General features: G+C 39.4%; 1 protein-coding gene across 1 annotated transcript in view; it reads left to right on the top strand.

The window, feature by feature from the left end:
- SMURF2 (SMAD specific E3 ubiquitin protein ligase 2) overlaps nt 1–13,692 on the top strand; it is a 121,028-nt gene that overhangs the window by 66,838 nt on the left and 40,498 nt on the right. Inside the window, exon 3 of the mRNA XM_082706668.1 lies at nt 4,327–4,435. Within this exon, the coding sequence (XP_082562794.1) occupies nt 4,327–4,435 (109 nt within the window). The remainder of the gene's footprint in view (nt 1–4,326; nt 4,436–13,692) is intronic.

Raw genomic sequence — 13,692 nt, 5'->3', positions numbered from 1 at the left:
CCCCAATAATGTTTTCATTAGTATATTTTTTTCTTTTTTATGCAACATTTAAATAAAAGATTTGTGTATAAGCTATTGTGTTAAGGTGCTGTATGTAAGGGCCAAATTGAAGTCACTCGAAACCAAGATGATTGGTGATATCCCCCCCCCCCATCAGAAATTAAAGCTTTAGGGGCATCTGAGTGGCTCAGTGGGTTAAAGCCTCTGCCTTCGCTTGGGTCATTATCTCAGGGTCCTGGGATTGAGCCCTGCGTCGGGCTATCTGCTCAGCAGGGAGCCTGCTTCCCCTCCACCCCCTGCCTGCCTCTCTGCCTACTTGTGATCTCTGTCTGTCAAATAAATAAATAAAATCTTAAAAAAAAAAAAAAAGCTTTAGGAGCACTTGGATGGCTCACGTGGTTGAGTGTTAGACTCTTGATCTCAGATCTTGATCTCACGGTCATGAGTTCAAGTGCCGAGACTGGGCTTCGTGCTGGACATGGAGCCTACTTAAAAAACAACAACAGCAACAACTTTGATTTCTCTGGAAAGTAGCACACTTCTAAGTTGAAGATTTTGTTTCATTATTATTTGTAGTCCAAGTACATTTGTATAGCGAAAAAGTCTTGAGCTTTAGCTATTTTTATATGACCCAGAAGTGATGGGGATAATTGAGAAATTTTTTAAAATACAGAAAATAACTTAGCCACTTTATATTTACCATTAGAGGTCTCACTCACGTCAGAAAACTTGATAGCTTTTGACTTCTTTATAGTAACTTGGCTCTCAAGTTAAATTTTTGTAGAGTAATATAACCAGGTAAGTTGAAATTTAGGTATTTTTGTTGTTGATGTTAGGGTGTAGAGCTTGTATTTTGTATTATTGAACAGAAGAGAAATGTAGGAGTCCAGGACTGAGAATTTTATACTTAAGGATTTGGAAGCCATATGTAGTGGTTTGTGTGGAAAAGTTTTCCTTAGTCTATAATTATATAACTGGTTAAACATCTAAAAGGAAAGCTCGAAATGTGGTTTTTGTTTTGTTTTTGCTTATAAACATACATTTATATGTTTTTTGAGATAGTAGAATCAAAACAAGATAGAATGGATTCCTTCAGGAGAAAATACTTAATGTTATCGAGGGCAGAGGGAAAAGTACTTTTCCATTAAACACAGTTAAAAATGATTAGGTATTATTAAAATACTATAAGTATGTCTTGTACATGATTTAAAAAAAATAAAAAGGGGTGCCTGGGTGGCTCAGTCGTTAAGCATCTGCCTTCAGCTGAGGTCATGATCCCAGGTTCCTGGGATTGAGCTCACACTGGGCTCCCTGCTTAGTAGGGAGTCTTCTTCTTCCTCTGCCCGCTGCTTCCCCTGCTTGTGCTCTATCTCTGTGTCAAATAAATAAATAAATAAATCTTAAAAATATATATATAGTTAAATACATCAATACCCTAACTTCCCAAGTATCTTCTTAAATACTTGACACTCATAAATTTTGTTCTTCTCTTATTTGAAGTTTACAGATCACAGAATCATAAGAATTGGGGAACTGACAACACAGTTTCTGGCTGGTCTTGAGTCTTGGCACATTGGTATCTTAAAAAAAAAAAGATGTCAGAATGTAGGTATCAAGGTGTACAAGTTCTTTAGTTATCAAGACTTATCAACATTTTTGTTCTAGTATTTTCAGCTGTCCATAGGAAATCTTTGCTATCCTTAAATATGTTTAATGCCTAAATTGTCATTTAAAAAAAATATTTTATTTATTTATTTTGACAGAGAGAGATCACAAGTAGGCAGAGTGGCAGGCAGAGAGAGGGAGGGAAGCAGGCTCCCCGCTGAGCAGAGTCCGATGCTGGGCTTGATTCAGGGCCCTGAGATCATGACCTGAGTCAAAGGCAGAGGCTAACCCACTGAGCCAACCAAGTGCCCCCTAAATTGTCATTTTTGTCTCTAACATTTTATTTATAAATAGTTCTACCTTCTGGGGTGCCTGGGTGGCTCAGTGGGTTAAGCCTCTGCCTTCAGCTCAGGTCATGATCTCAGGGTCCTGGAATCAAGCCCAGCATTAGGCTCTCTGCTGGGCAGGGAGTTTGCTTCCGCCTCTCTCTGGCTGCCTCTCTGCCTGCTTGTGATCTATGTCTGTCAAATAGATAAATAAAATCTTAAAAAAAAAAAAAAGTTTTACCTTCTCATTTTTCTTTCCCCCAAAAGACCACTCTTCTCATTGTTACTTAGGGCTGAAAACCGTAGTGTCATTTTTTACTTTAGTTTCTTATATACTCATTAGATCTTTCAGAGTAGCTGATTTCACTGTCACTTTCCTTTTCATGTGACTTCACTAATGCAGAGTTTACTTACCTTACTGTTCTTTTATCCTACTCTGTGGAACTTCCAACAGCTTCATAGATGTTCTCTGTACCAGTCTTTCCTTCTCCCAGTCTACCTGAATACCACTAGTGAAAAAACAGGACCATGTATTTACAGCCATGCTTAAGAACCTGACTCCCTGTTACCTGTTTCAGTCATCTTCTGACTTTCAAGCCTCTCTTACCAGCAGTATTTGCTTTTACACATTAGCATAGATGATTTGGTTAGACTCCTCAGAGCCCTTCAGATATTGTCAGTATTGTTATACCTTTCTTGGCAATCTTCCTGTTTGTCCTTTAAAGCCCTAGTGAGTCCCATATCTGTATACTCCCCGCTCCCCCGCTTTGATTAACTGTTCAAACTCCAGCTGTTCTCTTGTTTTTCTGAGCTCTTACTTGTACTCACTATTGAACTACATAATAAATGATAGTATAACATAGCATAGTGGTTAAGAGCATGAAATCAAGAATTAGATTATATGTGCTGCATGACTTTAAAAATCTAAACTTTAGACCCTGGCTCTGTCATGTGCTATTTGTCCTTGGACTAGTTAATTAATCCTCTTGTGCCTCAGTTTCCTTATCAGAAGAGATTATAGTGGTATTTACCCCATTGGATTATTGTGAAGAATAAGAGATTGAGTGTAAGTAAAGCATTTAGAATAGTGCCTGACATAGTGTTTAAAGTGTTTTCTTTATAGTCAGTACCAACACTTGTTTATTCTCAGGTTCACCTCTCCCCCACAACAATTTTTTTTTTTAAGATTTTATTTGTGACAGAGAGAGAGTGAGTGAGAGAGGGAACACAAGCACGGTGGGGGGGGGGGCTGGAGAGGGAGAAGCAGGCTCCCCGCTGAGTATTGAGCCTGATGTGGGGCTCTATTTGGGACCCTGGGATCCTGACCTGATCTGAAGGCAGATGCGTAATGACTGAGCCACCCAGGTGCCCTACCCCACAGCGTTTTTTAAAAAATATATTTTTTTCATGTGAGAGGGAGAGAGCCAGAGTGAACATGAGCTGGGGGAAGGGCAGAAGGTGAGAGAGAGCCTCAGGCGGACTTCTGCTGAGTGCAGAGACCCGATGCAGGGCTCAGTCTCACAACCCATGAGATCATGACCTGAGCTGAAACCAAGAGTTGGAGGCCTGACCCACTGAGCCACCCAGGTTCGCCAACCCGTACACTAACACCACCCCCCCATCCTCCCTGTAACCTTGGCATATTCTTATCTCCCCAGTTATCAGATAGTAAGATCTTTTAAGGTGGAGTATCAGATTTTTTAACTCAGTTTCTCATCACTCATGGTAGCTATCAAAACTTTCTGGCTAATTTGATTTCTCTGTAGCCCATGTTCTTATGTAAAGATCTTTAGTAAGCTCTTTCTTTAAATGCTACTAAGAGGGGCCTCTGGGTGGCTCAGTGGGTTGAAGCCTCTGCCTTTGGCTCAGGTCATGATCCCAGGATCCTGGATTGAGCCCCACATCTGGCTCTATGCTTAGCAGGGAGCCTGCTTCCTCCTCTCTCAATCTCTGCCTGCCTCTCTGCCTACTTGTGATCTCTGTCTATAAATAAATAAATAAAATCTTTAAAAAAAAATAAAATAAATGTTCTAAGAGAGACCTTGGGAAGGCTCTCAGAGAGCCAGGAATGTTTTAAGCTTCCTGGGGTCAAGGGGCTGGTAAAATTCTATAAAAAGTCCACATTTTGAGGTAACCTGTAGGCTTTGGTAGTTTAAGCTGAGAATGTTTTGAGATAGGAGCAAGAAAAAAAAATGTAGCTTTTGGTATTTAATATAGAATTAACTTTCATCTTCATTTTAAAATGGACCACTTTCATTTATAACTAAATGTTCAACTTTTTATAAAGAATGGAATAATCTTTTGTAGTAAGTAGTGAGCTTTATACAATTAATCTTCTATTTTCCATGCCAGAATCTTCTTTAATTAAAAAAAAAATTTTCCCCTTTTTTCACAGGACTTCCTGATCCATTTGCTAAGGTGGTGGTTGATGGATCTGGGCAATGCCATTCTACAGATACTGTGAAGAATACCCTTGATCCAAAGTGGAATCAGCATTATGACCTGTAGGTTTAAATGATTCATTTGCAACAAAACTTAGAATCAATAGTATTTGATATAGTCTTTGAAAAGAATCTCTGAAAATGATCAGAGTTTGATCTGTGGTATAATATGGTCTTCACAGAGAGACATAAAACCTAATGGAAAGGTTCTTTGTCTTATTGATAGCTGGTTGGTTTTGAAAGACTAAGTGCCGCTAATGAGCCTATAGAGAACAAAATGCATGTGTGACATAGAGCCCCACCCCATCTTTTTTCAGTTAAGTAAAGGTATTAATTTACTTTTGGCCAATTATGAGTAATAAACAAGAAGTTATAATTGGGATGCACTCGTAGGCATTTTTTTTGCTTTCATAGGCTGCTTTTATTTATATTTATGTAACTTCCTAAAAAGGCACATAATACTGTAAGGCTTTTAATGGGAAGATGCAGTCTGCTGTCCCATTCTTATCCCTGATTCCCATTCTCATCCCTGATTCCCATTCTCAAGGTAACTACTTTGAGTAACTTTGACTGGTTATTCTGGTATTTTCTTCTGTTCATGCTTATTTTATACATCTTTATGTGGGGTGGGTGTGGGAGGAGAGATGCCAAGAGAGATTTAGTATATATATACTTTTAATTTTAGGTATTATTTTTACATATCCTACCATATAAAAAAATTAAGCTTTTACAACTGATCTCTCTCATCCCTATTCCCACAATACTCAAAACGCCCAAGTAGCACTTCTTTCTCCCAGTCCCCAGTATAGTTACGTGAACCTTTTTGGTTAAATCATTGTTCTGTATTTACATTACTATGATCATGTAAATATTCATAATTGAGTCTTGTGGTGTGCAATGGTTACATTTCCTTTCTTGATAACTTTTGTTTTTCTGGAGTTATAACTGTCTTACTTTGCCATTTGTTGTGTTCTATCTGTCTTGTTGGTTAATTTCCAGTCTCCCACAGGACTAAACATTTCTCCATATATTCAGCCACACAAGCAATTCCACTGGCTTTGTTCTCTTCTTGGAGATATCCCTCCTGTAACCTCTGTCCTCTTCCTCCAGTCTGGTCTGGTAGTCTAAACTGGTCTGAGATCTGCTGCGCAGTTGTCTGGGAACTTGCCTTTATCATTACATTGGGGATTTCCTTTGTCTCCTCTAGGTTCAGTGACTTCCCATTTTTTGTTTATTCCCTGTTTTGATGTAGTCTGTCTTTCATTGAGAAAGAGTACAAAGATAGGGAAAATTTCTTTGATATTTTATCTGAAAATATACTTTGTCTTCTCACTTGATTGTTTGTCTACGTATAAACTTCTAGGTAAGACATCAGTTTCTTTCCAAATTGTGAATACAGTGCTCCATTGTCTTGCAGGTCTAGATCAGCACTGCTGAATAGAAATACAATGGGAGCCACAAATGGGAGCTCAGCTGCAATTTTAAATTTGCTAGAAGCCACATTTTAAAAATTCAGTTAAAAAAATGTTTTAATAAATATATTTTATTTTGTTCAGTATATTTAAAATATTCTCATTTCAACATATAATCAATATAAATTGTTTTATAAATAGAATTTTTTAAAAAAGCATTTTAAAATTAAGTCTTTGAGATCTTACAGGAATCTGTTTTGCACTTACAGAGTACCTCAGCTTGGATGAGCCTCTAGTACTTAGTACCTTCATGTGGCTGGTGGCTGCCCTTTTGCACAGTGCAGTTTTAGAGCCATTACTAATGGCATCCTGATTTTGGTCTTTTTTGATTATTGTTTTCCACTGGAAGATTCCAGGGTATTCTCCTTATGCCTGATACTACATTTTTTGGTGATGGTCTTAGTATATATTATTGTTACATAGTGCTAGATACTTATTAGAAACTTTTAATCTGGATAATGAAATTCTTTTTAAAAATTTTAATTTCAGGGGCACCTGGGTGGCTCAGTGGGTTAAAACCTCTGCCTTCGGCTCCAGTCATGACCCCAGGGTCCTGGGATCGAGCCCCACATCGGGCTCTCTGCTCAGCAGGGAGCCTGCTTCCCTTCTCTCTCTCTCTCTCTCTCTCTCTCTCTCTGCTTACTTGTGATCTCTGTCAAATAAATAAGTAAAATCTTATATTTCAGTATAGTTAACATACGGTGTTATATTAGTTCAGGTGTTCAATATAGTGATTCAGCAGTTCCATATATTAGTCAGTGTTCATCAAGATAAGTGAACTCTTGGAGCACTTGGGTGGCTCAGTGAGTCAAGCATCTGACTCTTGGTTTCAGCTCAGGTTATGATCTTAGTGTTGTGAGATTGAGCATTGGGCTCTGTGCTGGGCATGGAGTCTGCTTAAGATTCTTTCTCCCTCTCACTCTGTTCCCCCTATATCCCACTCCCTCACTGAGTACCCTCCACCCCCCAAAAAGCTAAGTGTACTCTTAATCTCCTTTAACTTTTGACCTGTCTCCCTCCCGTAGCCATCTGTGTTCTCTATAGTTAAGAGTCTGTTTTTTTGGTTAATTTTTTCCCCTTTGCTCATTTGTTTTATTTCTTAAATTCCACACATGAATGAAATCATGTGGTATTTGTCTGTCTCTGGCTGGCTTATTTTGTAGCACTATGCTCTCTAGATCCATCCATGTTGTTTCAGATGGCAAGATTTCATTCTTTATTATGATTGAATAATATTCCATCCTTTATCCATTCTTGTCTGAATAGACATGAGGGCTTTTTCCATAATTTGGCTATTGTAAATAATGCTGCAGTAAACATAGGGGTACATATCCTTTCGAATTAGTATTTTCGTATTCTTTGGGTAAATATCCAGTAGTGTGATTACTAGATCGTAGGGTAGTTCTAGTTTTATTTTATTTTATTTTTTTTGAGAGAGAGCAAGTGAACTGGGGATGGGGCAGAGGGAGAACATCTCAAGCAGACTCCACACTGAGGGTAGAGCTGAACTTGGGGCTCATTGGTTTATGATGACTCCAACCAAGGTCAAAATCCAAACAGAAATCAGGAGTCAGACACTTAACTGACTGAGCCATCCAGGTGGCTGTTTTTAAATTTTTTTTTTTAAATATTTTATTTATTTTGGGGCGACTGGGTGGCTCAGTGGGTTAAGCCTCTGCCTTCGGCTCAGGTCATACTCTCAAGGTCCTGAGATCAAGCCCCGCATGGGGCTCTCTGCTTGGCAGGGAGCCTGCTTCCCCCCCCTTCTCTGCCTGCCTCTCTGACTACTTGTGATCTCTCTGTCTCTCTGTCAAATAAATAAATCTTAAAAAATATATATATTTTATTTATTTTTAGAGAGTAGAGCAAGTATGTGAGAGCTAGCAGCGGGGCTGGAGAAAGACAAACAGACTCTGCACTGAGCTTAGAGCCCAACATGGGGCTCGATCTCAGGACCCTGAGATCATGACCTGAGCTGAAATCAAGAGTCATATGCTTAACTAACTGAGCCAACCAGGCACCCCACTATTTTTAATTTTTTTTGAGGAACTTCCATATGTCTTCCATAGTGGCTATACCAGTTTACATCCCCCCCAATGGTGCATGAGGGTTCCTTTTTCTCCACATCCTCAACAACACTTGTTTTTCAAGTTTATGATTTTAGCCTTTCTGACAGGTGTGTGAGGTGATGTCTTATGGTTTTGATTTGTATTTTCCTGATGATGAATGTGAGCATCTTTTCATGTGTCTCTTAGCCATCTGTATGTCTTCTTTGGAGAGATGTCTTTTCATATCTTATATATGTTTTTTATTTTATTTTATTTTTTTATTATATGTGTTTTTTAATTGGATTGTTTGCTGTTTTTTGGTGTTGAGTTGTTTAAGTTATTTATGTATATTGGATACTAACCCTTTACTGGATATGTCACTTGCAAATATTTTCTCCCATTCAGTAGATTGTCCATTAGTTCTTTTTGTCCTTTTCTGTGCAGAAGCTTTTTATTTTGATGTACTCCCAGTAGTTTGTTTTTGCTTTTGTTTCCCTAGCCTCTGGTGACATATCTAGGAAGATGTTATTATGGCTGATGTCAGAGAAATTACTGCCTGTGGTCTCTTCTGGATACTTAACTCTTTAGTTAATAGAAAATTATTTATTTATTTAGTAAGAGTGATTAAAAGATCTTATTTTTTATTTATAAAAAAATTAAAATTTTTATGTTTTTAAGATCTTATTTATTTACCTGACAGAAAGGGAGAGCACAAGCAGGGGGAGCAACAGGTAGAGGCAGAGGAAGAGGGTGTTTTTTGGCTCTGTAATGAGCAGAGAGCCTGATGTGGGTCTCTCTGATCCCAGGACTCTGGGATCACAACCTGAGCAGAAGGCAGACCCTTAACTGACTAAGCAGACCCTTAACTGACTAAGCCATCTGGGCGTGCCCCCCCCCCCCAACAAGATGCTACACTCAATATGGGGCTTGAACTTACAACCCTGAGATCAAGAATTGCACGTTCCACTAACTAAGTCAGCCAGGCGCCCCTGTCTTTATTTATTTATGGATAATTTCCTCTCCATTTTCTCTTTCTCTCTTTTTCCTTTTCTGGAACTCCTGTTATTTTGGATGTTATCCCTTCTGAACTGATCATCATTTAGTTGTCCTTTTTTTCTCTCATATTTTCTTTTTTTAAATATTTTATTTATTTGAGAGAGAAAGGAGTTTACAAGTGGGGGAGGGGCTGAGAGAGAAAGTGAGAGAGTGTGTAATAGGCAGACTCCCTGCTGAGCAGGGAGCCTGACACCCTCTTATCCCAGGACTCTAAGCTCATCACCTGAGCCAGTCAGATGCTTAACCAACTGAGCACCTTCTCTGTTTTAATAAACTATTTTTGTTTTAGTAAAAAAATTAAAAACTCTGAAGAACTGTCTGGACTGTTTCCCCAATTTAATTTTCAAACATTCCTTTTATTGTCATTTCTGCTTTCACATTTTTAGCTTCCAAGATCACTTTGGTTTTTGACTTTTTTTTTTTTCATAATTTCCTCTTATTTCTTGGATGCCGTATCTTCTCTAATAAGAGAAGTTAGTTTCCTTCTGTTGCTTGTATTGCCTCTCTTTTGTCAGAGTTCCTTATTTTCTGTTAGTTTGACTTGGGTTTCTTCGGTTTTATATTTAAGGGGAGGCATTTAAATGTTGATTGGAAAATCTGTGCCCATGGGTAGAGCTGGTCCACTCATTAGGGTAATCAGGTATGACTGTGACAGTTCTCCCATTTCCTGCTTGGAGGCCATATATTCTTGGATGCTAGTGTTTTTGGAGCTGAAGACTGTAAGGATGCTAGGGGGTGTCTCTTTTGCCTGTATTAACCTCTTCTTAATATCCCTGCTTTTATTAAGGACTTTCATCTCCTTCATCAGCTGTGCCTAGTGTCCTTAAACCTTACGTCTCCTGCCAGGGTTGAGTATGAACTGCAAAGGGGAGGGGATTCAGGAGGGCTTTCCAGGCCTTTCTGTACTTCAGTAGTCCTCCTTTTTTAGCCCCACCATCACTGTCAGTGTATCTTGGGCTTAGAAGTTAGTGAATATTTTAGGGGTGGCTGGGTGGCTCAGTGGGTTGAGCCTCTGCCTTTGGCTCAGGTCATGATCTGGGGTCCTGGGATCGAGCCCCGCATCGGGCTCTCTGCTTGGCGGGGAGGATTTGATGGCAGTAGTACTCTTGTTTCTTATTTGTTCCTTCCTGAAACCAGATTTCGGTTGAGTTTTCTTTAGTTCCTTTCTTTTCTTTAGGTTGTTAATTCCATTATCACATGCTTTGTACACCACTATCATTTTGTCAGCATATCTCATGTTATAAACATGTTAACTGCCTTGACATCCTGACTTTCAAGTGTTTGGTCTTTTAAGCTATTTAAGCTTTAGACTTCACCCTTATCAGTTTGAGATTCTTTTTCAAAGTGTTCCACTTGACTTACCTACAAAAATGAATTTTAGATCTCCTATCAAACCTGTATACCTGACATCTCTGCTACTTACTTCTAGACAAATAGTTCTAGAACTACCCTAGACTACCCATCTCAGCCAGGATTCTGGTCAGTTACTTCAGTTTTATTTTCTAAACCACATGTGAACAAATGTCCTGTCTCTACTACTAAAACACTGAGATAGGCTTTTGTGTATGCCCCTCAGTGCTATAGCTTTTGTGTATGCCCCTCAGTGCTATAGCTCAGTAATTCCCAAGTTAGTATGCCGATAAGTAGGAACCAAAAAAGTAGGCTATAGAGAGAAGTGAGAGTACCTGCTCTGGCCTCCACCACTTGCTTATGTGGTAATGTTTAACCTCTTGTGCGTTGGTTTCCATTGACAACAGCAACAATGCCTACTTTACAAGACTGATAGGAAAAGTGAGACAGATAATACCTGTAAAGTGCTTAGACTAGGACCTGACAGGTAATTCTCAAATGTTAGATGCTTTCAGTAAATGTATTGTATTATTGTATTAGGTGACACATTTTTTTTTTATTTGATTTGGCCTACAGTGAATTTAAAATCACAGCTCCAATAAGCTACTATCTGTGTAAGTGACTAAACTTTTGAGTTCTTAGTCAGATTGTTTAAGCCATGTCTTTAAGCTTCATATTTAAATTCAGCCAGAGACCCAAGTACAGTGTGAACAAGGCCTAGTCCTCCAAGTGTACAGCCAAGTGGTGTATCAACACAAGTAAATAGGAAATTATAAATAGTGTGGTAAGAAAATGCAAAAGTATAGGGTGCTCTGGAAATATGCAGAACTTCTTTATATGAATTTAAGAGTTAAGGACAGCTTCCTAGAAAAAGTGACATTTAGGCTTAGACCTTAAGTGGGAGTTTACTTGAAAAAGGAAAAGTGGGCTGGCTCTAAGCAAAAGTGGTCTATGTGAAGACCAGAGGTGAAAAAGATCATGGCTTTGAAAGCAGTTTGGAGGGGCAGCATTAGCGAGTTCACGTAAGGGGAGTATGGTATAGGACAAGAGAGGCAAGCAGGAGCCAGCTCATGAGAGTCCTTGAAAGCCTATTAGTAATTTGAATCCTCTTCTAAAATCAGTGGAGAGCAGTGAAAGGGTTTTAAGTGGGGGAGATGCTATCATCAGGTTTATATCCAGGAGTGAGCACTTGGACTGTAATGTGAAGAATGGTTTGGAGGGAGGCAATGATGTCCAGGAGACTTGTTCTAGCACTGGAGTGTGCAGGAGCCTGGTCGGCTGGAGGCCGGTGGAGCCAGTGGTGAGAGGATTCACCCAAGGCAGAACAAAAGAGATAGAAGTTTACTGACTACACTGCAAGGGAGCAGTGAGCAAGACAGCAAAGGAGAGACTGGCCACAAGGAGGCTGGGTGGGGGGCGGCTTTTGTTAAGTGGGGAGTGAGGAGGTATGGGAACATATGAAATTTTCCTTTTCTGGTACCTGTGCTGGTCGTAAGTAGCCCATTGGTCAGCTAAGGCCTATGGATATTTTGAGGTGGTGGGTCACTGTATGAGCTTGTTTGCATTCAGCCTATGGTCACTGTGGCCCCTTTGACATTACTTAGGTTTCCATTGCTCTGTTGCCCAGAAGTAGCCTCTACATTCCCCCCTGAGATTGACAATGACAAATCTTTGGTATTTGGTTGGAGGTCTTCTCTTTAGTAACTGTTTCATGCTGGACCTGGGGGAGAGAGTATACCTACCTAAATTTGTCTGTTTCAGGGGTTCTGTGCAAGTTACAGACCAGAGCTTGATATTATAATAATGTGCTAATGATAGGTAGTTTGAGTGAGATTCCCTGGTGGCCAGGTCCATGGAATTTATGGGGTGGGGGCTTTCCAGTGGTATGGGCTGGAATCCCTGTTGAATCATCATTTGTATGTGGAGTTGTTGGATCCAGCACATAGAAATGAGGACTTTGTTAGAAAAGTAGTAATGTGAATGAAGAGATGTGTAGACTTTCTAAATATTTATAATATGGCCTTAAAACTTAAAAAAAATGTCCTTGAAGAAAATGAAATCACACTATATCCTGTGCTTTGCTGGGTCTGTCTCAAAAGCTGGTTTGCTGAACTCTGCCTTAGACTCCTTGCTTTTCTAGCCTTGCTTCTACAGTCTTTCTCAATACAGCAGCTAGGATGATCTTGTTAAAACATATTTCAAATCTTGTTACTCCTCTGCTGCACATCTTCTGGTTTCCAGCCTTACTTGGAGTAAAGGCCAGAGTTCATACTCTGGCTGACAAGGCCCTTTATGATTTGCCTTCTGTATTGGTTAGAGCAGACTAACTGATATAATAGGCAACTCCAGATTTTCAGTGACTTCATGCAGTAGCAGTGTATTTTTTTATAAAAGTTTCACTTAGCTGAGGATGGGGGGTAGTGATTCACTGTCTTAGGTTGTTCAAGGACACAAACTGACAGCATCTCCTCCTGTCTCTGGGTGTTAACAGCCAGTCTCCTGACAGGCTGTTTACGCCAGCGGTGGGTTAAGGCATGAGCGGATTGATCAGTTTTATCATACTTGTACATCAAGCTTACCAGTTCGGAAAGTGATTTAATGTGATTTTTTTCTTTTAATGTTGGTTTGGGGTGGTTTAGCTGTTTAATAATTGATTCTGGTTCTAGAATTTTGACATATCATGCAGCAGATACTTGCCAAGTTAGGTCTGTTAGGTATAGTTAAAAATTGGTGCATGCATCCTGGATAGTTTAGTCCAGAGTTTGTCATTTGAAGCAACAGAAATGAAACTCAAATTGGCTTAATTTTTAAAAAGGGAATGTATTGGTTTGTATAATTGAAAGTCCGGGGTGGGGGGGAGATGTCATGCTTTAAGCACAGCTGGATCCAAGTGTGGCTTCCCTGTTTCTCATTTAAAAGTTTTAGTTCTCACTTAAGTGGTTTGGCTTTTTTATATAATAGGTGAATTTTTCTGATGTTACTGCTTTACTGAATTACACTTTAAGGTCAAGGTTGCTGGACCAAAAATTTGACCACTTAGAGGCAATGAAATAGGGGGGGTTCTACTGATACACTTATGTTATTTGATTATATTTTTGCATGGGATGGCACCATGTGAACCAATTGGCTGTGGTAGAGCTTTTACATACTTGCAGGTATATGCACAGACAAGTGTAGTAACGCTTTTCCCTGCTCTGCTTGTCTGCAGGCAGTGAAGTGAAATCTGCAAGAGTCCTGCTCGCTCAAGGCCTGCATATAGGAAAGAAGCAGGGGAAAAGCGTTACAATCAGCTTTTGTTCTACAGCATTTAAAAACATAACAGGTATGTCAGATTTTTGGTCTGTCAGCCTTGACGATGCCCTTTGAAAACTAACTGAGTACTTACTCTGAGATG

Source organism: Mustela nivalis (assembly GCF_964662115.1).
Source record: "Mustela nivalis genome assembly, chromosome: 17".
In the NCBI taxonomy this organism is placed as follows: domain Eukaryota; kingdom Metazoa; phylum Chordata; class Mammalia; order Carnivora; family Mustelidae; genus Mustela; species Mustela nivalis.
Note: the sequence above shows the minus strand (reverse complement) of the source record. Positions and strands in the feature narration are given on the sequence as shown.